Source organism: Equus quagga, chromosome 14, assembly GCF_021613505.1.
Source record: "Equus quagga isolate Etosha38 chromosome 14, UCLA_HA_Equagga_1.0, whole genome shotgun sequence".
Classification (NCBI taxonomy): Eukaryota; Metazoa; Chordata; class Mammalia; order Perissodactyla; family Equidae; genus Equus; species Equus quagga.
Genome location: NC_060280.1, coordinates 78,683,602 through 78,708,528, shown reverse-complemented (window position 1 = coordinate 78,708,528; position 24,927 = coordinate 78,683,602). Strand labels below are relative to the sequence as shown.

The 24,927-nt window shown below is 52.5% G+C and overlaps 1 protein-coding gene across 2 annotated transcripts; it reads left to right on the top strand.

Moving 5' to 3' along the window:
* Positions 1-584: 584 nt before the first annotated feature.
* ADAMTS8 (ADAM metallopeptidase with thrombospondin type 1 motif 8) lies at positions 585-20,552 on the top strand. Of its 2 annotated transcripts, XM_046638684.1 has the most exons (10): positions 585-1,496; positions 9,069-9,308; positions 10,067-10,202; positions 10,872-11,039; positions 11,971-12,272; positions 14,489-14,672; positions 17,145-17,317; positions 17,418-17,593; positions 17,980-18,099; positions 19,353-19,490. In XM_046638684.1, exons 1-9 carry the CDS (start codon positions 735-737, stop codon positions 18,089-18,091), a joined length of 2,253 nt encoding a protein of 750 aa, XP_046494640.1. In that variant the 5' UTR covers positions 585-734; the 3' UTR covers positions 18,092-18,099; positions 19,353-19,490. The 2 variants fall into 2 exon arrangements, with proteins under 2 accessions (XP_046494640.1, XP_046494639.1); XM_046638683.1 differs by lacking the exon at positions 17,980-18,099 and having other exon boundaries at positions 19,353-20,552.
* The last annotated feature ends 4,375 nt before the right edge of the window (positions 20,553-24,927 follow it).

Sequence of the window (24,927 nt, the reverse complement as noted above, 5' to 3'; positions counted from 1 at the left end):
GGGGTCAGTGCAGAAGCCTCTTCGGAGGACGTGTCCTGGGCACTTGGCCTTAGAGGAGAGAGACTGGGGCCTCCTCAAAGACTCTGCCTGAAGGGCCAGTACAGCATCGTAGGAGTTAACGTGGGAACGCGCGTAAAGGGAAGGGGAAAAAAGTTGGAGTTGACACTTAAGGGGGGCAGCGGGGAGGGGTGGAGGGTGGGGGGTGGGGGCAGCGGGGGGCGAGTCTCGCTGGCTCCTGATTGGTTTTACATTTCATCCAAAAAAATTTTTTCTCTCCTCTCTCTCCCCCTCTTTTCAGTTTCTCTCTCTGATCCCAGGGGAGGGGAAACGGGAATAGTGAGAGATCAAAAATAAACCTCTTATGTCAAAGCCGGGAAGGAAGTATAAATACGAAGGGCTCGGCAGCCCACTCGGTGCTTCCCGGGGTGGGGAGGAGGCTGGAGGCGGGTGCGCGGGGACGCCGCGCGGGGCAGGGGCGGAGGACCGGCGCACGCGGCCGGGGCGCCAGTTGCTCGCGCTCGGATCGGCGGGCGGGCGCGGGAGGAGCGGGCTGCGCCAGCCCGAGGGGCCGCCGGGGCACCGCCGCCGCCGCCGGGCGCCCGCTGGCCAAGTCGGCCGGCGAGCTGATTGAGCTGCTTTTTGCTGGAGGGAGCGGCCGGGCCGCGCGCGCGCCGCCAGCACCTGCCCGCGCCGGGCCGGCTTCTTCCCTCGCCTGCGCCGCAGCCGGAGCCCCCATGCCCCGCGCCGCCCCCCGGTGGCCGCCGCTCCCGCTGCTGCTGCTGCTGCTGCTGCCGCCGCCGCCGCCGCCGCTCGCCCGCGGGGCCCCGGCCCGGCCCGGCGGCGGGGGGCAGGCCTCGGAGCTGGTGGTGCCCACGCGGTTGCCGGGCAGCGCGGGCGAGCTCGCGCTCCACCTGTCCGCCTTCGGCAAGGGCTTCGTGCTGCGCCTGGCGCCCGACGCCAGCTTCCTGGCGCCCGAGTTCAAGATCGAGCGCCTCGGGGGCTCGGGCGAGGCGGCCGGGGGCGAGCGGGAGCTGCGCGACTGCTTCTTCTCGGGCACGGTGAATGGGGAGCCCGAGTCGCTGGCGGCCGTCAGCCTGTGCCGCGGGCTGAGCGGCTCCTTCCTGCTGGACGGCGAGGAGTTCACCATCCAGCCGCAGGGGGCCGGGGGCTCCCTGCACCAGCCGCACCGCCTGCAGCGCTGGGGGCCCGGGCTCGCCGCCGCCGCCGAAGCCCACCCGCTCCCTGGAGGACCCGAGTGGGAGGTGAAGAAGGGAGAGGGTCGGAGGCAGGAGAGAGGAGACGACGAGCTGGAGAAGGAAGAGGAGGAGGAGGAGGAAGAGGGGGGCAACGAAGAGGAGGCAGAAGGCGCCAGCGAGCTGCCACCACCCCTGGGGGCCACGAGTAGAACCAAGCGGTTTGTGTCTGAGGCTCGCTTCGTGGAAACGCTGCTGGTGGCCGATGCGTCCATGGCCGCCTTCTATGGAGCCGACCTACAGGTAGGACTCGCTTTGCCTGGAGGCTCCCGGTCACCTCCCAGAGTCTCCAAATTCTTCCCTTTCCAGTCCCTCTGAGAAAACCCTCCACGTTTCTCACCCTCCAAGATCGACCCCAGACAAGGTTCTTGCCTTTCTGAGAAAGCGCTGTAACTCTTTGCTTAACCTCTGACACCTGGGCTACCTGCTGCCCCACCCCACCGTGTCCCTTCCAATTTAGAGTGGAGGTCCTGGTGCTTCCTCCCCTCTCCTGCTCGCCCCACCCCTCGCATCTTGAATCTCCTGCAGCACTTGTCAAACTGAACTGAAAGTGTTTTAAAGCATCTCCCCCCGCCCCTCCCCCGGGCACCTGCCTCTCCCAACAGAGATGAAAACTTAACCTTTTGGAAAAAACCCCCCCCCCCCCCCCCCCCCCCCCCCCCCCCCCCCATTTCTCAGCTCTCTACTGTCTCCAGACCTGAGAGGCTCCCAAGGAAAGGCAGCTGGGATGAAAAGATAGGGCTATTTCGTTCCCTTTGCGGCCAGAACTGAGGTTGCCATAAGTAGAGGACATTGTTTGGAGGGAGCTGAACCTGGAAGGGGGCTGCCCAACTTCTGTGTGCCCAGCTGGTTCTGATCAAGGGGTAAGGACTACCTTGCCAACCTGGCACTCAGCCCTGGCAGAACTTTGTAGTGCCAGCATCAGCACGAGAAGGGAGGGGAACAGAATTTCTGCCTGGGGGCTCAGCCTGGGAAACTGAAGCTTCAGTGGAAAAGGGAGGGGAGAAGGGAGTGGGGTATGAACTCAGTTAATATTCCTAGTGGAGCCAGAACTAAACTTGGTCCACCCCAGCTGCTGTCAGCCCAGACACTACTCCCTAACCAGGAAAACTGAGTCGAGGGGACAGCTCCTGTAGCCATAACATTTCTAACTAGATTCAAAGATGGTGCAGACTCAGCAGGAGGTGTCTGTGTCACCCTATGCCCCAGCAGCTCCCCCAAGGACCAGGTGAACTGTAAGGGTTCCAGGAGAGGGCCGGACTTTCTCTTCCCCTGGGAGCACGGAACCAGAGATGTGCCAGGCAGAGAAGAACTGACCTGCCCAGAGGCCATAGTCCCCTGAAACAGGGATGCTAGCCACTGCTGCAGCTCAGTTGACACTTTTTCAACGATGGCAGTCGTGGCTGGGAACCCTATTCTAGGCTCAGCCTGTGCCCGACTGTTGGGGACACCAAGTGCTCAGGTATCACTTGTACAGAATAGTCTAGATGAGGCGCAGTCAGCTCTTCTGTTTCTCACCCCATCTTTCTTACTCTGCAGTCACTGGGAAATGCACTCTACATGGAAGGATGGAAAGAGCTAGGGGTGAGAGGTCCATGTGGCTGCTCCTCTAGCTACTGCAGGGGCCGGTTAAACCCCGGGCAGGCTTCCCTGTGCGCTGTTGTGGTATTTGTTTCTCCCAGAGCATGGTAAGGCAGCTTTGAGCCTTCGGTGCTTCGAAGCCTTCAGCTTTGAGCCCCATGGGCTTTGTGTCTACGCTGATTGAATATCTGGTTCCCTGTCTACTCTGAGAGCAGGCAGAGGCACCAGTCACCTTCTCTGACTCCTTTCCCCAAGCACATCCTCAAGAGGGCGGCAAGTGGGGCTTCTCCCATCTCAGGTCAGGGGCTGACTAGGGGTCTCCACCAGAAAGAAGCTGAAGTGCGTTCATTGCAAACCCAGAGATGAGATACTGAGTCCCCCTGACACACACACACGGACCAGTTTCTGACATCTGCCTGAGAACCAGGAGGTAGGAAAGGCAGCAAGAACACAGAGAAGCAACAGAAAACGTAATTGCTTTTCAGTCTTCAGAGCCAAAATGTCCTCCCTAACACCTTCCTACCATCTACTCTCTCAGCTCATCACCTAGACACTTAAGATACTGAGTATTTGCTTCAAGGACATACTTGGCATCTCCAGATATCAGAGCATCTAGAAGCAGACATGCGTTGGTGCTGGGCTCCAGGATTCCCAGGCCACTAAAGCAGGAGGTTGGGCTGGGCTTGCCCCAGGGTTGCACCAGACAAGTCAGCGTTCTCTTTGCAGAGCCACCCAGGAGCACTTCCACCCTCAAATGACTCCTGGCTGGATGACCAAGCACGTACTTGTGCCATCTCCTCCCTCTCCACATATGCAGGTCTCTGGACCATTCACAGACACACCTCTGCACCCAGCCAACCCACGCAGGTCAAGAGAGCACATCAGAATAGACATCAGGCATCTGTGAAGGCGGTGCCTCTCTCTAAGCATCTACTTCCAGGTCTCACACCTGAAAGAAAAGTCCCCTCTCAGCTCAACCAGCCCCATCACCGCCCCTTGGTCTCATGTCACAGCCCACCTGTGCGTCTGTTGTCATGATGCTGGGTGGGGCAGCAGCTGAGGCACAGCTGTTTCTATGACCGCCTACTGGCCCCTCTGCTCTAACTGCTCACCAGCAGTTCTCAGCTCAGTCCCCTGGGCTTCCCAAACAGGCCCATGAGCCCAGCCAAAAGGAAGTGAATGTCAAGTCCCAGGTCCTCAAGACCTCGCCTGCCCAGACCCATCGCCCCAAAATAGGATCCAGCTCTTTATGAGTAACTCTTCAGGGAGGCTCTGCAGACTTCATTCACACAGATGGAAGGTGTTTGGGGTGTCTTAGCAACTGCGGGGTGTGTGGCAAGGATGAAGAGAGACTTTGCCCCCCTCGAGGGCTTGGATTTCCTCCGCTGTGAAGCAAGATACCTGGACCAGGTAATCAATTCGAGTTGAAGCATCTGTGAGACTGCTTCATTATGAGACTTCTGGAAAGTTCAGCACTATGTGGGGAAGCCACTCTCTGAGTGTGTTCAATTTGCAGAGTGGTTTACACATATCACCTCAGTGTAAATACCTGTGAGGGAGGCAGAGGAGGAAGGACATGTGACTTTCTCGTACATGGCTAGTAAGCGGCAGGGCTGGGTGTGCAAGCCGTGTCCGGACCCTGAGCCTACTGCTCTTCTTTCTTGTGCCACGCTGCTGCTTCAGCACGAGGAGGCTCTGCAGCTCTGTGCCTCTCTCACCCCCGACACTGGTGTGTGTTGTGGGAACGGGTCCTTGAATCCAGCAGTCCAAAGATGCCCAGCCAAAGCGGGAGGCCCTCCACCTTCAAGGCCTAGAGAAAGAATCAGCTGTGCTCGAGGCTGGTCTTACCGCTAAGCGACGATGAAGTTTTCCAGAACTCGGTACACTTGAGCTCACTTAATCCCTTGACAGAAGGGGCCCCTGCCTCCCACCTTCTTATCTGGTTTCAGAGTTAAGGAGCTTAGACAAAGGGGGCTTTCTGAAAGGAGGGACCACCTCGGAAGAGACCATTAACTCTGTCTGCATCCGGCCACTGCTAATTGTTCCCTGGATGAAACTGGAGCAGGAAAGGAGCGAGTGGTGGCTGAGCAGTGCCGCACACTCAGTCTGGGAAATCTGTCCTGCCAGTATATGAGCTACAAGCCGGGCTTCTGGACTCTCTGCTTAGCAGAGAGGGTCCTAGGAGTGGCACTGATAGTCTCCTGTCTTCACTTGCGAAAGACAAGTGTTACATACGTGTGCATTGTGTTCTCCCGCTGGCAAAAGAATGAGTCTGCTGCAGTCAGAATGATCAACAATATGAAATATTTCCCAAGGAAAACGCCTTAATATCCAAAGGCCTTTGATTGGCCACTTGACCTCCCCTACAGTGCAGGGGGTGGGGGTACATAGACAAGGGTTCGGGTCTGTTTTGGCGGTGCTGTAGTTTTCCTCACAGCAGCAAAGACGGGTAGCAGTCAGTGTGGTGATTAAGAGCATAGACTTTGAAGGGTAATAGAAATAGCTGAGTGTCGTTGAGCATGTTACCGATTTCTCTGTGCCTTACTTTCTTCACCAGCAGAATAGGAATAGTTATACCAATGTCCTAGTGTTTTCTTGAGGATACAATAAAATATGGAAAGCACCTGACCCAGTGCCTGGGGCAGAGTAGGTGCTCCACAAAGCCTGACTGATAGCAGAGTTGTCTTCAGTGATGGCATTTGACAGAGTAGGAGGGCATTGTGGTCACACGCCCTCACACCAGCCACTGCTGTGCCCGCTCTGCTGTCCCACGCGGCAGAAAGCCCTACCTTTCAGCTTGCTCAGCTCGACTTCTTGTGGTTCTGGTAAGAATGTGCTTTGGAGAGGTGGCCCACCCCCTGCTGTTTGGAGAACGAGGAGAGGTGAATAACATCATGCTGGACCCCCCCCCCCCCTTTTCTCCTCTTGCTTCTTTCCCTCTTCCTTTGCTTCCACCGCACCACCTTCCCAGCACAGGCTCAGGCCCCAGAGAGATACCCGGAAGGACCAGTAATGGCGCCCGTTGCTGGGGTCAGAGGGTTTCCATGTTCCCACTCTTCCTCTCCTTGCCTCTCCCAGGCGTGCTGCAAGGAAACGTGGTAGGACCCACAGTGTGAAGAGCAAATAGCAAAGCGTAAAGGATGACGTTCTGAGCAGAGGGAGCTGCTGGAAATGCGTCTGGCCCGGGCCCAGCCTTCCCCGAGACTCCCACCATAGGCTGCTTTGGCTGCCACGGGAGCTCTGGGGGAGGAATCTCCTTGTTTGTAGGTCAAAGAGTCAAAGAAGGCTCTGTCCCGGCCGGGGCATTTATTCTCTTTTCCAGGTCCTGGGGGTGCCAGTGGAGAAGGAGACTCCCGAAAATGTCCTGGCTTTCCCTAATGAGAATTAAGGGCGTGGGATCCCCAGCCATTCAGGAGCAGGGTTGCTTAACCACCCTTGGCCAGGCTGGTCATGGGCTCCGACCTACCTGACGTGGTTGTTGGAGGTTGCCTGCTGGGCTGGGGCTCCCACTCCACCAGGGCCGCAATCTCCTTCACATACTCCAGCAAGCAGCCTACGCTGTATGGTGCATAGGAAGGTATAAATAGACACCAGGTAGTGGAGCGAGCCATCTAACCTTCTCCCTGACCAGCCCCTGAGCCAGCTTTCTGTGGGACTGTAAGTCAGGCCTGCCCTTTCGGCCCAGGGGATTGGCTGAGAATCGAAGGCTCACAGACTCACGGCCACCCACCCCTCCAGGCCCAGTGGTCCTTCCCCCTAGGGCACTGTAAGATGCACTGCGAATGTCAGGCATTCCTGCCACTGTTTCCCAGAGGACCTAACGGTGGGGATGGTGGCGCTTCCTGTCTCCAAAAGCTCAGTGAGACAAGAGAGAAGGGGAGGTAAGTGGGACCAGGATTTGGGATTTGAAAAGAAACACTGCACCACATAATCCTTGGAGCCCTCTTGCAATAGAAATTATCTCCTGAGATAGCAGCCAGAAGGACTTTGAAATGTCCTCAAGTCTAACCCACAGCCTTGAAGGACAGTGGCTCTCAAGCCGGCTCAGCCTGACAGTTATTCAGCGTCTGGAAGAGATGATATGAGCTCCCTGATCTGCAAAGGAGACTCCCTGAAGACCTTAGTGTTGGGAAGCCCGATGCCTCACCCGATCCTCATGCAGCAGTTTGCACCCATGTGCCTTTGGTTTTCACTGGGGACATGGCCGTTGCATGGTCTCTGCTCACCTGCATTGCCTTAGAGTCAGCTCTGGTCAGTGTGGGAATGCAGGCCATTCTTAAACCTCAAGTCTTCAGTTCCTTATCTTGAGCCTTCTGGGACCGTGCTGAGCAACTGGCATCTCTTGTCTTCATATCATCTTTGTAAGACATCGTCGCCCCCGTTTTGAGATTGCGAAGTTGGGATTCAAAGGGAAGAAATCTTGTGAGGACGGTTGCAGGTTGCCTTGGAAGAAATTCCAGGGGTTGATCCCAAGCCCATCAGCCCCTGGCCCTTCCTAGGGCAAGAGACCGGGAGACTCTTTCTGCCCCTGGAAGCAGTGAAGACCTGGCCAGGAAGGAGCCTCAGCAAGCTACCATTCTTCAGCCCTCACCCCCAGTTGCATAATGATGTGATTGCTTGTTTCCCTCAGGAATCCAACTCCAGGAGCAAGTGCCAAGTTTCAGCTTTGCTGATAAGATGTTTACATCAGCCTAAACATAGCTGGAGTGCTTGACATGCTAAATAACCTGCCAACCCCTGTTTGTAGGGCTTACAAAATAGCTGGCTTGTTTCCTGCGAGGTGAACAGACAGATCCCATTCACAAATAATGGGATTCGTCTGGAACTCCCACACATGGCCTCTGCGGATGGAATGTCCCTATCTAGCCTTTCACCCCCCCTTTTGCCTCCTTCCACTCCCACCTCCAGACCACAGGAGGGAAGAAAGAGAGGCTACGGGAGGTGTTGCCCTAGGGAACAGGGAGCAGGGCAAGTAGGTGGCAGTTCGGCTGGCCATACTCCTGACTGAAGGAGGATGTGCCTCTGCCCCTTTGTCTCTGCTTCTGCAAAGTAACCCAAGAGGACTCACTTCTGGAGGTGCCTGAGGCTGGAAAGTGAGCTCTGCCTGGCTGCCTCCAAAGCTGTGGGAGCAGTTGGCAGCCCAGGGATGGGACAGAGGCCAAGCGATGACATAGACTCCTTCAGCGGATGGAACTAAGGGCAGGTGTGATCCTCAGCGCCTGGCTCTCATTAGGCCCACTGGATTCTCTCAAGCCCCAGGCAGAAGGGAATAAACCCTTTGGGGCTGTCCAGGCAGAAACCAGGAGGCCAAGCACTGGGAAACTTAATGAGCAGAATGTGGACCTAGGAGACAGACGCGCCTGGCCTGGCATCTGGCTTTAAGAGCAATGTGACCTTAGACAAGTTATCTGACCTGTGGGAACCTCCACTTCCTCATTCATAAAATCGGGATTACAATACCTACTTCACAGAGTTATTGTGAGCATTTAATGAGGGGACGTGTAAAGTGGGGGCCCTGTGGCTGTGGAGTAACCATTGTTAGTAGTCACTATTAGAGCGACGTCTTCGGCATTAACAATTCCCATCCTGAAGAGTGGAGATTACCCCAACAGACACCAGGAAAATGCTCGACTGGATTCTAAGAGGGAAATTCGACTAACCTTGAGCACTCAAATCATTGCTTCTGGGCTGAGAACAGGGCGGGCACGGGAGTAGCTGGCAGGGAGACAGTTGGTGTCAAGGTTAAGGCAGAATAACCAGTGCAGTGCAATAGAACTTTCTGTGACAGTGGAAACGTTCTGTCTGCTCAGTCCAAATCAGTAGCCACGAGCCATAGATGGCTATTGACGCACTTGAAATGTGACCAGTGTGACAGAGGAACTATAATTTTAGTTTTATTGAATTTTAATTAATTTAGATTTACATAGCCACGTGTGGCTGGCCTAGATGTGAAAAGCTTTGGAGCCAAGCAGTCTGGGTTCAAATGCTGGCTGTACATGTGTCAGCTTTGTGATCTTGGGCCGGTTACCGAGCCTCGATTTTCTTATCTGTAAAATGAAGAGAAGTAATTCCAGATGTTTTAGGGCTTTTGCGAATCTTCATCGAGATGCTGTCTGTCAAATGCTCAGCACAGAGCCTGGCACACGGGGTGCCTAAGAAGGAGTGGTGGCAGTAGGCAGGCAACAGGCCAGGAGATGGAACCCTTCACTCTGCCTGTTCCCTCCTTCTTGACAGAACCACATCCTGACGCTGATGTCCGTGGCAGCCCGCATCTACAAGCACCCCAGCATTAGGAATTCCATCAACCTGATGGTGGTCAAAGTGCTGATCGTGGAAGATGAACAATGGGGCCCCGAAGTGTCTGACAACGGGGGGCTGACGCTGCGCAACTTCTGCAACTGGCAGCGGCGTTTCAACCAGCCCAGCGACCGGCACCCAGAACACTTTGACACAGCCATTCTGCTCACCAGACAGGTCTGTGGACTGGCTCCAGAAACCCCACGGAGGAAGGGAGGCGGGATGGGCGGATCAAAGGGAGGACCGCTAGGCCTGCCCAAACATGGGAAATGTCTGCCTGCTGGCCCCAGCTGGACACCAGGAGCCTCGTGTGTGCAACTATGAGGAGGAGGTCATGAGGACAAGTGTGAGGTATTTGCAAGGGAAGGAGAAGAATCTCATAAGGGCTCTTTTCCAAAAGTTTGTGACCAGCTGTCTGCTGAGGTCATAACAAGAAGAAATGGGCTCAGACTGCCCAGTGAGAGATCTGGAGATGGAATTAAGAGAGGAGGTCCATCTTCACGGTTCAGGAGGCCTACCCACTGGTGTGATTTAAACAGGCAGCTTCCTGAAGTCTAGAGAGTGTAATAATGTATGCCAGGCCCTATTCACTCCTCAGTCCTCACAACGACCCCACAACGTGACTGCCCTTAGCCCCATTTTGCAACTAGGGAAACTGAGGCGCAGAGCAGCCACCAGTGGCAGTGCTGAAAGTCAGTCCCAGGAGTCCTACTGCAGGGTCAGTGCTCTTAGTCATATGCTGTCCTGCCTCCCAAGTCCTGGCTGGCCCTAGGACACACCGACGTAGAAAGAGAAACGTGCTTCCTCGCACGGTGGCCTATGTGAAGAGATAGGGCGTTTGGCTTTGAAAGTTTCCTTCCACTCAGGAGGAGCAGGGACAGGAAGATTTTCTGCTCTGTGTCTGTTTTCACGCCCTCGCTCTCTCCGCCAAGCAGAACTTCTGTGGGAAGGAGGGGATGTGTGACACCCTGGGCGTGGCGGACATTGGCACAATCTGCGACCCCAACAAGAGCTGCTCTGTGATCGAGGATGAGGGGCTCCAGGCAGCCTACACTCTGGCCCATGAACTAGGTAAGACCTGCCGTGCCCGAGCCCACTCCACTGTGTCAGAGGGACCGCCTCTTCCAAATGCAGCTGGCCCAGAGTCTGAGGAATGAACATCAGCCTGCAGACTTAGCCAGTTTCCCCTCATAATTCTGACAGAGTGATCTATGCAAACAGATGCTGTGCTTTCTCCACTCCCACCCTGAACATAAGGCCAAAACGTTAAAATAGTGTCCTGGACCATCATCAGAGGTCACCAGGAAAATGCCAGAACGTGAAACAAATGCTCTGGTAGAGTTGTGATGCCGTATCTAAGCTAAGCAGTAACAATTATGGGAATATCCATTGTAAAGAGAGTGCTTTGTAAGCAAGCGAATAATTGAGATGAACATGAATTTAGGACAGGCTGAGGCAGAAAATAAAGGGACATCCATGTTCCTTGGTACTCTGAGAAAGCTTCCTGGAGGAGAAAAGCCCAGGGTGAAGTCTGAAAAAGAAATCTTTAAGGAACGAGGGGGTGGCAGTTCCCATGAGGAGCTAGTGACTGGTGGAGTTTCGTGTCAGCAGAGTGTGGTTCTCTCAAGAGAGAAAGAAGAGGGGACGGCACTGGACCACGGGGGAGCCCTCAGGGCAGGGTGGGGCAGGCTGGAGAGCTGCGGAGTGGTTGGGGCGGACTGTGGGTCTCTCCATTCCCAGGGCACGTCCTCAGCATGCCTCACGACGACTCCAAGCCCTGCACGCGGCTCTTTGGGCCCATGGACAAGCACCACATGATGGCGCCCCTCTTCATCCACCTCAACAAGACGCTGCCTTGGTCTCCCTGCAGTGCCATGTACCTCACGGAGCTCCTGGACGGCGGGCACGGTAGGCGTCCCTCAGGCTTCCCCCTGCTGCTCCTGCCAGCTGCCCGGCTGGACTCTGCCCTGAGGCCCCCTTAGACTGCTGACGGCACCTACACTGTTGGCAGCTGTGCGCCATCACAGAGCATCGCAGACATTTAGCATCAGAAGAGACTGGGGACATTTTCCTCACTCAGCCTCCCGTGCATTACAACCATTCCCACGAAGCATGCTCTGCCTTGCCCCATCTCTCAGTTGCCTGAGTTCTGGCTAATTTCGATTATTAGTGACAAAGTGGGTGGAATCAGTCTGAGAAGGTTTGTCTGGAGGAGGCGGATTTGAACAGAGCTTGAAAGAAGGGAAGAATGTTTGTAGTAGAGGAAAGAAGGGCGATCACTCATATGATAGCTTAGAAATGGCAGAGGCAGGAAGAAGTCGTGGGAGAGCAAGTGGGGCAGGCCTCGTTAAAAGTTTGACTTAAGTAAAGCAGCAAAAATGCAGTTTATTCCTGATTCTTCTCATTTGAAGGAGGCAGGGACACATATGGTAAAATAATGTGGCAAAAATAGTAGATTATCCAAACATCAACACTTTGGTTTATTTTGCATGCTGTGTTTTTAAGGGCCCATTTACGTCCCCCCCATCGTATTGTGACATAGATTAGTAGTATAATTAGCTGGCATTCCCTAGGTGCACACTGAATGCATATAAGATGTTCTGGATAACAAAAGAAATTCAACCCTAAAAAGAAAAAAATTTGCTACTGATTGTCAACAACTGGATAACCTCTCTATAGATGTTTAAGTGTTGACAGTTTTCAGACTGACAAGGAAACCGTGACGTCTAGACCTTAAACCCATCAACAGGAATTTAAGTGTAACGTGGGAGGCCATGGAGAGCTGAGAGACGGAACCCCTGTCCCTTATTCTTGTTCCTCTGCTTCCTCCATTTCTCAGGAGACTGTCTCCTGGACGCCCCCACCTCGGCCCTGCCCCTCCCGACAGACCTCCCAGGCCGCAGGGCCCTCTATGACCTGGACCAACAGTGCAAGCAGATCTTTGGGCTGGGCTTCCGCCACTGCCCCAACACCTCTGCGCAGGACATCTGTGCCCAGCTCTGGTGCCACATGGATGGCACAGAGCCCCTTTGCCACACGAAGAACGGCAGCCTGCCCTGGGCTGACGGGACGCCCTGTGGGCCTGGGCACCTCTGCTGGGATGGCAGCTGTCTGCCTGAGGAGGAAGTGGAGAGGCCCAAGGTGAGGGACAGCCACTTGGGAGGGTGGGGGAAGAGGGTGGGAGGTGGGCTGTTTCCAAGGAGGACACTACGCTCGAGACCCACAAACTCAAAGACTTGGAGCCAGGCTGCAACTATAACTTCTAAGCAAAATCACTCATCTTTTAACAAACAAAGCAAAGCATATTTATCCACACACGAGAGGAGCCCTTCAAGGCTGTCCTCACAGCAGACGGAACATGTCACCTGTTCTCTGGGTGTTTGGGGAACTCCCCCTTTGGAATTGTTTTGGAGTTGACTTGAGGCCTCGTGAGAATTGGTGATAGGCGTGGAACACTCCAGCACCAAGACCAGAACGTGGGCATTCAGTAAATGGAAGCCATAATGAATTCTATTATAAACAGATAGAGCGACAGCAGAAGAGGAGCATTCCATCAAGAACTGAGGGAAAAGCATTCAGATCCTACCATGTCTGAGCTGAATGCATAATTAGAGGTCAGGAGCATGAGAGTAATTTGGGGATTCCATACTCAAAACGGAGGAGGGGAGGAGGAATCAGAACCACCTCTGAGCAGGCAGAGAAAACTTGGCCCAGGACAGAGTAAACTTGCAAAAACCAAGGCAATGCCAGGGAGAGTTTTAAATGATTCACTTCTTTGCCCTGCTCTTAATACTTCTAAACTATGAGGCTGCTCACATTTCTTTTACTGCGAGTCACTGAGCCATCTCTATGAAACAGCATCCGCTGAGTTTCGCAGCCTGGTCCCGGCCCAGCACTGAATCACCAGGGTGGCCTGAACACTGTCTCCAGAGGGCTGTCCTCAGTGGCGTGTCCTTTGCACTGAGTCTCAGGAGCCTGCCTGGGCCAAGTGAGCCACACACTCTAAGCCTGAGCCAGCGCAGGATTCTCGGATTCATCCTCAGCCACCTCCCAGCCTCCCCACTCGGACGCTGAGCTTCTCTCCTAGGTCCCGACCCTCTCCTGTAGCCTGAGCTTCTCGTGTTACCGAGGGGAGAGGAGGGCGTCCGTCCAACGTTCCTCAGCACCAGAGCCAAGCTCCGTGCGGGAGAAGTTGATGTGGGATGATCATGGGATGATGTTTATCATCTATTTTTAATGGGAAAAGACAGATATAAAATACTACATACATGACAGTCATATCTGTGTAAAACAACACCACATTTTTATGATTATATATTCAGAGCAAAAGCATGAAAGGATATTGATGAAAATCATATCAATGGTTTTATCTGGGTAGTGGTATTTTTTGTGTGTCACTTTCTTTTTTACACGTTTCTATATTTTTCAATTTTTGTGTGAGCAAATATTACTTTTGTATTTTTTTCATTTTGAAAACTCTGTGCACCCACTAGGCCCAAAGCTTTATTCTCACAGGCCAGTTATAAAGTTGGAAGCAACTCTGTTCATGTCCCGGCATTGTCTTCCCACAGGAACTGTAGCTGTAGATAGTGGCAACACCTCCCAGCCATTATTCCTTTAGACCAGGACTTCTCGGCCTCAGCGACATTTTGGGCTGCATAAGTCTGGTTGTAGGGGGCTGTCTTGCTCACTGTTGGATGTTCGTCCTTGGATGTTTAGCAGCTGCCCTGTCCTCTACCCACTAGAGGCCAGCAGCACATGCCCTCCCCAGTTGTGACAATCAACATATCTCCAAACATTGCCAAATGTCCCCAGAGGACAAAACTGGCCCCAATGGAGAACTGCTGCGTTAGAACAAATCTTATTCCCATAAAAGAGTTTCATTCAGGGACCGGCCCTGTGGGGTAGTGGTTAAGTTCGGTGCACTCCACTTCAGCAGCACAGGTTCACAGGTTCAGATCCTGGGCATGGACCTACACTACTTGTCAGCCTTGCTGTGGCAGTGCCCCACATATAAAGTGGAGGAAGATTGGCACAGATGTTAGCTCAGGGCTAATCTTCCTCAGCAAAAAAAAAAACACGGAAAAGAGCCTCACTCAACAACTAATATTGAGCACCTCACTAAGAGCAAGGCACTGTATTAGACCCTGGAGGGTCAGTACTGAGCAAGTCCAGCACAGCCTGTGTTCACAAAGCCGACAGAGTCATTAAACAAATGATTCAGGCAGTTCACTGAGCTCCATGCACCAGGATGAGCATGACTAGATGAGGAAGTCAGGGCCCTGGGCCCCTGTCACACCCAGAGCTGAGGCCTCCTCATCTCTGCTCCTGACTCAGGGTGGCCTTGTGTGTTGCAGACTGTGGTAGATGGAGGCTGGGCCCCATGGGGACCCTGGGGAGAATGCTCCCGGACCTGCGGAGGAGGAGTCCAGTTTTCACACCGTGAGTGCAAGGACCCTGAGCCTCAGAACGGAGGAAGATACTGCCTGGGTCGGAGAGCCAAGTATCAGTCATGCCACACAGAGGAATGCCCCCCTGATGGTAATCGCCACTTATGGCCACACCTTGCTGCAGCAGATCCCCAGAGGAGGTAGAGGGTGGGTCTCCTGGGATGCAGAGCTCTCTCCTGTGATCCAGACATCAAGGGGCTCTGCGAGGTAGCAAGTTTCAGGGCAGCCTTTAGCGACCCGGGACACTTCTCACTGTGCTGGGAGAGCATGGCAGAGTCAAGGAGAGAAATTGCCCTGGTCTTCCAGGACATGGAGATAGAGTATGTCACTCCTAACCAAATTTATTCGGTGGAAGGAGGGAGGGCTTTTCAGAGGGGCTGGCGTCTAGGATAATAATCCTCCTGGAGGCATATGAACCCTCGCCTGTGTACAGGGTGGAAGTCTTTTCCAAAGCAAGTGTCAGAGCCAAACCTCCAGTGTCTTTCCAGCCAAGAGTCAGCCCAGGGCGGAGGGAGGATTTCTGAGTCTGATTCTAGTGCACATTCCTTCTGAGAAGAGTTGCCCATCTTCCCTTGGGGCTGTGGCAACTGCCTGACAAACCTTCCCAGGAAGCAACACCGCCTCTCCCTCCCCTTGGCACATTCCTAGCCCCTAGTACCAGCTAGAAAGCACACATGTTAACTAAGGGGCAGTAGGCGCAGCAGCAGAACTGGCGAGAAGGATCATTCGAAGTTTCCCCACCATCCCATCCAGCTCCTCTTTGTGCAGCTCTGGGAAGTACTGGCAGGCAGCAAAAGATAAGGGAGCTTTCCAAGAGATTCTTCCAAGTGCAGAGACACACTGGCATTGGGCTGGTGTCTAATGGGTATCTGTAGGCTTTGTAGTTTTGCAAGACGGGAAGGATCAGCAATGGCATGAGGCTCTAGAAACCTTGCCCTGGAATTGAGAGAGTTTGCCTGGCATGCGAGGTGACATGTTCCTGGGGAAGAGAGAGAGAGAAAGGGGAGGGGAATGAGTATTAGGTACAAGGTAGACATGGACAATCGGCGATATCATGATTGCAGACGCACCAGGTCCGCCATCGCAATCAACAAGTGTGTTTAGTGCCTCTTGTGTGGCTAGAACTGTGCTAGATGTTATAAATGACATAAAAATGCACAAAGCATGGTCTCTGTCCTCCAGGAACTTGCAGTCTAGTGAGAGATCCAAAGCCCTTTTACAATGCAATTAAAGCTTAATCTATGAGGCACAGACCCCAGGCTTACGAGGACTTCAGCGCAAGGAAAAGCCTGGGCTAATCAGAAGCTTCAGGGGGAGTTAGGGCCGAGCAGGGCCTGGAGGATCGAGATGGTGATGAGGAGGCTTGGTGGGGAAGGATTGAGAGGGCCTTCGAATCACCCAGATGGAGTCAAGCAAAAGGTACTAGCATTTCTAGGCCAGAGCACAAAGGTCCTTGGAAGCTAACATGGTATCTGGGGGGTCTCTGTGCCGGCTGTCCCGTCAGGTCACCTGGGAAGCTTTTCCAAACACAGAGGCCCAGGTTCCTCAGATGTACTGAAATCAGAATCTCAGGAATAGGGCGCGGCCATCTATGTTTTGAAAAATCTCCACAGGCCATGCAGATGCACAGCTAGAGTGGAGAACCTCAGTAAGAGTAGGCTTAATTTCAGGATGATGGGAAAACAAAAACGAAAACGAAAATAACCATGTCTTACTTCAGACAGATTGTTCTGGAAGCAGCATGCAGCAGGATGGGAGAGGAGGCAGGCTGTGTGTAGGAGGCTGGGCACTAGGTCTCGCATGAATCCGCAAGGCCTGCGCTGGTGTGAGGTGGACTGAGATGGTGAGAGTGGGATGGAGACACTGAATATAGTCCTGATTGTCCTGGCTTAATGACAGGTTAGAAATAGTGAATGTAGATGCTCAAATGTTCAGAAGATACCAGGATTCCAGTCTCAGGCTGGAATATGATGGCATCGCCAAATGAAAATCAAACCAGCTCATGGAGGAACCATATGGAGTTGGGGTTCCCTGAGCTGGAGGTAACTGCAGTACCAACAAATGGAGCTCCCCCATAGACACCCAGAATTACTGCAAGTTGGGCATAGGGGCAAGATCAGAACCAGAGACGCAGATCTGAGAGTCTTTGACCACATATCCAATGTCACCAAGAAAGTCAAGATAAAGCACAATTAGCATAGGCCCAAAAATATAACTCCATGTGTCACCCATGCCTCTCAAGCTTACTGAATTGTCCCCTGTTCCTCCCTGAGTTTATTCATCTGTAAAATAGAATTAGTATCTTCTCCAATGGAAAGGATTTTATCCCAGAAAGCCCACCTGAGCCTGGATGCTCCTATCCTTGCCTCTATGAGTGAGGGTCACACGTCGACCTAGGTCACATGTGTCTAGGAATGTAGGGCCCAGGTGACACAGGACCAGTGTCCTGGGGTTGAGTCAAAACCAGGAGGAAGAGAGGTGCCCTGAATCCCGGTGTTCTCCAGCTGGGGCTGCCTGCCTCAGTGCGGCACGTTGACTCCATGCCGTTTCTCACTCTCTTTAGGGAAAAGCTTCAGGGAGCAGCAGTGTGAGAAGTACAATGCCTACAATTACACGGATGTGGATGGGAACCCCCTGCAGTGGGTCCCCAAGTATGCAGGGGTGTCCCCCAGGGACCGCTGCAAGTTGTTCTGCCGAGCCCGGGGGAGGAGCGAGTTCAAGGTGTTCGAGGCCAAGGTGAGAATCCTTCTGGAACTCAGGCCCCCTGGCCCGACCCCACCATGGGCTGCCTCTGTGCTCACCACACCCTCTCTTACCTTCCCTTTCCCGGCTGCAGGTGATTGACGGCACCCTGTGTGGGCCGGAGACTCTGGCCATCTGTGTGCGTGGCCAGTGTGTCAAGGCTGGCTGTGACCACGTGGTGGACTCACCTATTAAGCTGGACAGGTGTGGGGTGTGTGGGGGCAAAGGCAACTCATGCAGGAAGGTCTCCGGTTCCCTCAACCCCTCCAGGTGAGTCTCCCGGGCAGTTCTGTACCTCAGTAGCAGAGTGGACCGGGCTTTGGAATCACACTGGCCTAAGTGTGAATTGTGACTGCTACTTGATACCCCTGCAGTATTGAGCTGCAGTTTCTTTGTGAAGCATCTGCAGTCCTCTCTATCTCAGAGTCACTGTAAGGAGTCATGAGAGGGGCAGAGTACTTGGCAGAGGGTCTGGCCCAGAGAGGATGGCGCACAGGACAGCCAGAGGCCACATGGATAGGGATGTACCATCTCTGAGTCAGTCAGCAATGGAGCTACCCTGCGTAACCAGGACCTTTGCCAGAAAGCAGCTCTTTCAGGCCTGTTTTGGGAAGGACATCTTACCTTACAGCTGACGAGTCCTGTCCTTGCTACAGGTGGATCTTCAGAAAAGGCGGTACAGAAAAGGGGAGCCTTGGCAGCCTCAGTGCTTTCATGAAACTGAGAACTCCGGAAGCTCTCTCACATCTTAGAGCCGCACGTTCATAAAGCTCCTGGTATCTGTTTAAGTGCTTTCACGTCTGTGGCCTCATTTGATTCTAAAATAAGTCTATCAGGTGGGCAAGGCCAATACTATTATTCCCCATTTACAGGTGAAGAAACTAAGGCACAAAACGATGACATGACTCTTCTCAGGTCACATTGAGAGTTAATGACAGCCAGGAAGAGAATCCAGGCTTCTGAATTCCTGGGCTCTTTTTTTTCCTGCCATTGCATGCATTTCCTAGAGAGGAAGGTCAAGAGCATGCATGCATTCTCATCAGGCTCAGAGAACAGAATCAGCCTACAGCAGACCACTTGGGAATCTTTTCAAATTTAAACTCCCAGGATATAGAAAAAAGCAGCATGGCGTGTGGGGTATTCAGATCCTGGTCCCTTGGCTGGCTTGCTTTCGGCATTCGACACATGGGCCCAGGGATGCTTTCACAGCTGCCCTAGACTGAGTGGCTGGCCCGGCGGGGCGTCAGGCCAGCATAGCGAGGGACTGATGCTCCTCAGCAATCCTCATCACTTTCTTCCCAGCCTAAGTAACTCAAACACTTTTACCCCAGAGGAGAAGAAGAACTAAGGTTTCTCCATCCCACATAAAGCCCCAGACCTACAATATAGTTGAACATTTTCCCCAAACAGCATCCTATCCTCGCAGAAAAACACAGCTCATGGTGTCTGGGCACAGCCAGCAGAGGCTCCACGGAAGCGGGCTTTACCTGGTTCCTGCCCTAGAGCCATAGTAACCAAATGCTGGGAACTGACGGACTCGGCGAGGTGGAGTGGGATGTCTGTTCTGGTTGGATTCTGGAACAAGCGTGTGGAACAGATTTTCCTACATGGGTTTGAGCTCTGGGTATGGAAGTGGCCAAGTGAAGTTTTATACCAGTGCAAGGAACTAAATGTGTTTGTGATCTCAAATATTTGAGTCAAAAGCTGCCAGGTTTGGCAGCACTGACACAGCTTTTCAAACCCCTCTGGGCTGCCTTCCTCTCTGGGCTGTTATTGTCAAGATCCACACATCTAAACTCCAGACCTTTGAAACAGAGTTGCCAGGCCAAGCAAAAACCCTTGAAAATCCCAACACACAAAATATTCCTGTCCACCTCAGCAGCTAATTTGTTTGGGATTTTGGGGCAACTACTTAATTATTTGCTAGTGGTTTTTGTCTGCCTACCTCCAGTCACCAGCATGCTAACTTCCTGAGGCACTGGGCTGGGTAGCCACTGATCCTAAGGATCTCTTTTTGTTCCTATCATAGTTATGGCTACAATGACATCGTCACCATCCCAGCTGGTGCCACTAACATTGATGTGAAACAACGGAGCCACCCAGGGGTCCAGAATGATGGGAACTACCTGGCACTGAAGACCGCCGATGGGCAGTACCTGCTCAATGGAAACCTGGCCATCTCTGCCATAGAACAGGACATCTTGGTGAAGGGGACCATCCTTAAGTACAGTGGTTCCATTGCCACCCTGGAGCGGCTGCAGAGCTTCCGGCCCCTGCCTGAGCCTCTGACCGTGCAGCTCCTGACTGTCCCTGGTGAGGTCTTTCGCCCCAAAGTCAAATATACCTTCTTTGTTCCTAATGACGTGGACTTCAGCATACAGAACAGCAAAGAGAGAGCAACCACTAATGTCATCCAGCCCCTGATCAATGCACAGTGGGTCCTGGGGGACTGGTCTGAGTGCTCGAGCAGCTGTGGAGCTGGCTGGCAGCGGCGGACTGTGGAGTGCCGGGATCCCAACGGCCAGGCCTCTGCCACCTGCAACAAGGCTCTAAAACCTGAGGATGCCAAGCCCTGCGGAAGCCAGCCGTGCCCCCTGTGATGCAGTGGGGAGGAGGCCAGTCTTGTGCTCACGGACTTGGGGTGCTGGGGTACAGACCAAGGTCCCCACTATGGTGACCCTACCTGTGGAGGTGGCATGGCCTACTCAGGCCTCCCATTGTCACAGTCCCTGCAGTTTGGCATGAATTTCTAAGGGACAAAAGAAGAGAGGATATGGACAACAGTTTCTAAAGTCTACTATCTAGCGGATCGGACCTTGCTTGGGTTCAAGTAGAGGGCTTAGGTTAAAAGGTAAAAAGTGCGCTTATTGGCCCAAACAAGAGACTCAGTCAGCCTGTTTGCAAAGGACTAGCAAAGTTAAATGAAAAAGAAATTTTCTTCTGTTTGGTCTCCCCGATAAATAATCTACCTCAGAGGGGAAAAAAATCTGTAAAGGAGAGGTGTGGAGCAGGGGTCAATGGGGAATGTCAAAGCAAGCTCCCAACTGTGCCCCGAAGCTGTCTTCAGGACTGACCCTGACTGTCTCCAGTATTAAAATCCATTGCCTGAAGGGCTGCGGAGTGGCGGCATTGTGGAGGGCCACATGTTCTCAGGCTTCCACCTGCAGGTGGATCCGTTTCAAGTATTTATGCAAATGTGTCTCCGAACTAAAGTGTGATCTTGTGCCAATGTAGTGGTCTGATCTGGTTCAATATTTCTTGAAAAACGGCAGGGGACCCAGAGCCCAAGAACAGAGGCTAAAACCAAGTCAGCTCACCTTGAACACACACAGGGAAGCTGGCATCTTGCCTGAGTCTCTTCAGGCCTTCCCCTTGAGGTCTCATACGCATGCTGAATTCAGGTCATTCAGGCCCTCTTTGTTTGCATAGTCTAGACCAGTGGTTCTCAAACTTTAGCAGGCATTAGGATCATCTAGAGGGCTTCTTAAAACACAGATTGCTGGGCTCCACCCCAAGAGTTTCTGATTCATTGGGTTGTAGGGGGCCTGAGAATCTGCATCTCTAATGCATCCCCAGTGATGTGGAGGTTGCTGGTTTGGGGGCCATGCTTTCAGAACCACTGCTCTAGTGGAAACTTCCAACTTGGACGTAACAATGGTTATTTAATGACCAGGCTCATCGTTCTGGAGAAAGGCTATCCCATTCCACTCTGCATACATCCCCATCGTCACTGTTACATACTGACCAGCCAGAGATACCAGATTCTCTTGGATCTGAGGAATGCTGAACCTGTAGCTAAGTAACCTCATCCCAGTGAGCTCAGCTCCTCTCCACACCGAGTTTCATCTCCATCGCACAACTCTTTTGGCCCCACAAACTTGCAGCTGTCCAAAGCAGCCCCTTTTCATAGAACAACATTCCCCACCAGCCATCTGAAACCTCCCTGAGAGCCTCCACCATCGTATCTTCGCTCCAGATCTCCTCCTCTCTTCCTGGCCAGACGAGGTCTCTGGCTCGATCTTCCATGTGATCTGGTGTAGAGGGAACTTAGTCCTTTGTCATAATGGGTGAGATGAAACAGATGACATCAAGAAATGGCATTCTAGTGAAAAGAAGGAACATATCTAAATTTGCATCTTCCCTTTTTTGTCACCTTTGACCCCTTTGTCCTTCCCTTTAGCTTTCTCTCAAGACCTCTTCACATAAATGGTGACGTGGGCAGAGAGGATGCTCCATGGAACCCTTGTTTGAATGAAGAAAAGGTGCCCTCTTGGAGGACTCAGGCCCTTGGAGCACAAGGCAAGGCAAACAGGATCTCAGTGCCTACCATGCCCTCAGCTGGTCGCCTTAGTGTGGTGCGCAACTCCACATGGCAGGCTTCGCCATCAAGCTGCCACTTTTCCTGTCTGCCGACTCTTTAGTGAGTGGGAGGCCAGGCTTACCTAAGTATAAACAAGCTCACACACAGGCATGTGGATGACGACTAGTAAAACCAGATTTTTCCTTGCTGTGCACCAGTTTTGTTGAGGCTGATGTATGTTTCTGCAACTCTTCATCTTCTGTTTCTCATTCTCCCCAAATTAATCAAGGCCAAGTGTGTCCCCTACTAAATAATGATGCCATCCGCACTGCCTGCATCATTACCAGGCACGGCTCTTGCCCTGGAGTTCAGTTGGCAGCAGAGCTGCTGATGTGCAAAGCAGAATGGAATCCATCTTGGCTCTTCCTTGCTGTGTGGGCTCGGCAAGGCTCGCAGAATACAGACTTGTTTGTGTCTGGAAATTCAACAGCTGCAGCTCAGGGACTCAGAAAACAGATCTGCAGAGAGAGACCACATCATTATTTCCCTCGGCCAACCACGACCACCCTTTTAGGCCAGAGAAGGGAAGACTGCATTTCCCCTGCTGAGAGTTTGCATTTTCCACCTAGTGCTCCTACTGGAAACTCCTCCTAATGGAAGCTCCTTAGGCCCCAACTCGGCAGGTAACTTGGTCATTCATCTGCATCCTTCAAGCACCTGCCAAAAATATTTCAAAGGTGGTACATGAGCATCAAAGTTCACTTCCAACTTTTCATCCTCAAGAGAAGTGAATCCTTGCCTGGAGTTTATTCTCTGCCCTTTATTCCCCTGTAGCTGACCAGAAGGTCTTGTGAATTTACAAAAGTATGCAACATTGCTGTTCCACGACCCAGTTTAGCAAACTAACCCCTCTCTCTCAGGAACATTTTCCAGGGGTGATGGGACCCTCTTCCCACTAGAGCCACATCTTGTTCTCTGATGATGTCCACTGCATTCTAGATCCTTCATGTTTGGGCTTTTTAACTAGTGGGACCTCTTAATCAGGACTGTTCCTCCTTCCTAGCATCCAAACATGTAGTTCTTGCTTCCCTCTGGAGCTCTCTTCATTTTTTCCAAGACTCCCCACCCGCCAAAAATGATAAGAACAATAGGAAAGTTCTTAAGAGTGTGTTGGCTTTTGCTTTGTCTTGCCACTATCAACTTGGTCCAGGGCAAACAGAGAGAGGGGCTTTGTCACCACTGCATTCCTGAGCCTGGAAAGTGGTAAGGCAATGTTGCTGCCATGTGCAAGACTGTCACACACAGCCCGAGAATGCCAGTGTCTGAGTCTCTCTTGGTCGTAGGAAGAGCTGCTCATGAGCCCACAGAGACCTCTTCTCCACCAGCTCTGCCTCAGATCACCATGGCCTTCCAGGAAGCAGTGCTGTCCCCTCTGCTGTTTGGGAATTAGGAGTGGTTTGTCCGTAAGACTGAACAGAAAGGCGGGATTTACCACAGAGAATGAGATGTAGTATTATCTTTGGACTTCAGATTTCTGCTGCCACAGCTTCATCACTTCCTTTTACCTCTATGGTGAGCTGAAGCTAAATTACTGAATACACAGCCAAAATAAAACCTGAGATCGGGTGAGCATGACAAAGACAGCGAAGGCAGCAGTGTAGGCAAGGTGCAGTTCCTGTCCCTGACACCTGTCCTCCTCCGGCCCCGCTCTGCTCTATGTAGAGTGGAAGGAAATTTCCTAAGGGAAGAGAACTATATCCCCACCAGCACTCCCCACCCCTGATTCCAGCATGGGTCAGACAATCACCTGAGGCCCTGAGCAGGCGCTGCCAGTGGGAGCTAGGACAGAAGGCGGAGGAAGGGAATGACACAGCAGCACTCCTGCCCTTGAGAAATATAAACAAGGGTTTGCTCGCCTTTGGTGGCCTTTGGCTGAAGGACAGTATGTCTTTATGAGAAAGCTCTCTTCTGGCAAGGCATGTTTTCCTGCGTCCTCTGGCTGAGCTTGCAGCTTCAAGAAAGCTGCATGTGGAATGTGAAAGAGAAAGAAGTCACCAACTTAAGCTGACATTTTTGCTGGTTCAATCTAGGTAATCACTAAAGTGACATATGGTGGTCATATCGACCTTACATGTGAAAAAATTCTAAACAATACAAAATAACACACTGAGGGGAACTAAAAGTGGGAGCCCTGAGTGAGCAGAGCGATTGGTTTGTGACCTACTCAGGCTTTCCCTGCCTCACTGGCACCGTGTCAGCCCTTCCCCGGCACCTGCCCGATTTCTAGTTAACACTTCCCAACAACCTGGCCAGACTTATCAAAACAGTGGTGCCCCTTTACAGCTTGGTTCACTCTTCTTCAGACAGGGAGCTTCTCTGATATTCCACTTGGGAGATAGTTGGCCTCCCCTACTTAAAATTGAATGCCAGCCAACCCACACCATCCAGAAACTAGATGAGGGGCTCCTCACAGACACTGCTCAAGTATTGGGAAGAGAAAGATGAGACCCAATGTACAAGTACATCCTGAGCTCTAACGCTAGCGCAGGGAGAGAGAAATATAGGAGCCTCCAAAGCCACCTGTTTCTTTTAGAACATCCTTTCCCTCAGGCCTCAGGCTCAACAATGAGAGACAGGAAAGTTCTGGCTAGTCTTCCATCCCCATGACCTGCCCAGCCTACCCCTGGCAGACATGCAATTGCCCCAGGAAAGGAGGGAGTAAAGACGCCTTCCCCAGACCTCACCGTTCCTCATTGCAAACATCTTGTGAGTCCCAGGAGCACTGGAAGAGTTTGTCCGCAGCCAAACACAACTTCCTGTTTCGAAGAAAGGGGAGAAAAAAAATAGTTGAAAAGGTTTTGGACACTGGAGATTTCAAGTTTCTGTAAACGCAAATGAATCAGACACGTGGAATAAATTTCTCCGGAAGTAAGAAAAGATGCTGTGAGTTCCTCTTGCTGGACCAGAAAGTGGGAAAGGGTAGCTAAGAGGGGAGGTGCTTCAGAGGCTAAAAAGAGAGAGAAAATCCATGTGAATGTTGGCTAAAAGAGAGGGCCCCAGTGATGACAAGGATCCATGTGGGCCCTCCCAGGGCTACATCCTGAACTTGCTTATTGCTCAGAACTTCTCCCCCTCTGAAGTCTTAAACTGAAATATCCTGCTCCCCAACCACAACTTCCTACCCTTCCAGACCTCTCACTAGTTCCCACTACACTTATTCTACGGACGTCCAGGTCCTTGGCCATCCCTGTGTCCACACATTCCCCTGTCTTTATTTCTTCTCTGTCTCTTCTTTCCTCGTGCT

What these genes read in the sequence shown, in the direction of transcription:
- ADAMTS8 (XM_046638683.1), top strand. Translation starts at nt 735, where the DNA reads ATGCCCCGCGCCGCCCCCCGGTGGCCGCCGCTCCCGCTGCTGCTGCTG. An exon ending in GCTCCTGGACGGCGGGCACG is followed by an intron (nt 11,040 to 11,970) that starts GTAGGCGTCCCT and finishes TCCATTTCTCAG; the next exon opens with GAGACTGTCTCCTGGACGCC. An exon ending in TCAAGGTGTTCGAGGCCAAG is followed by an intron (nt 17,318 to 17,417) that starts GTGAGAATCCTT and finishes TCCCGGCTGCAG; the next exon opens with GTGATTGACGGCACCCTGTG.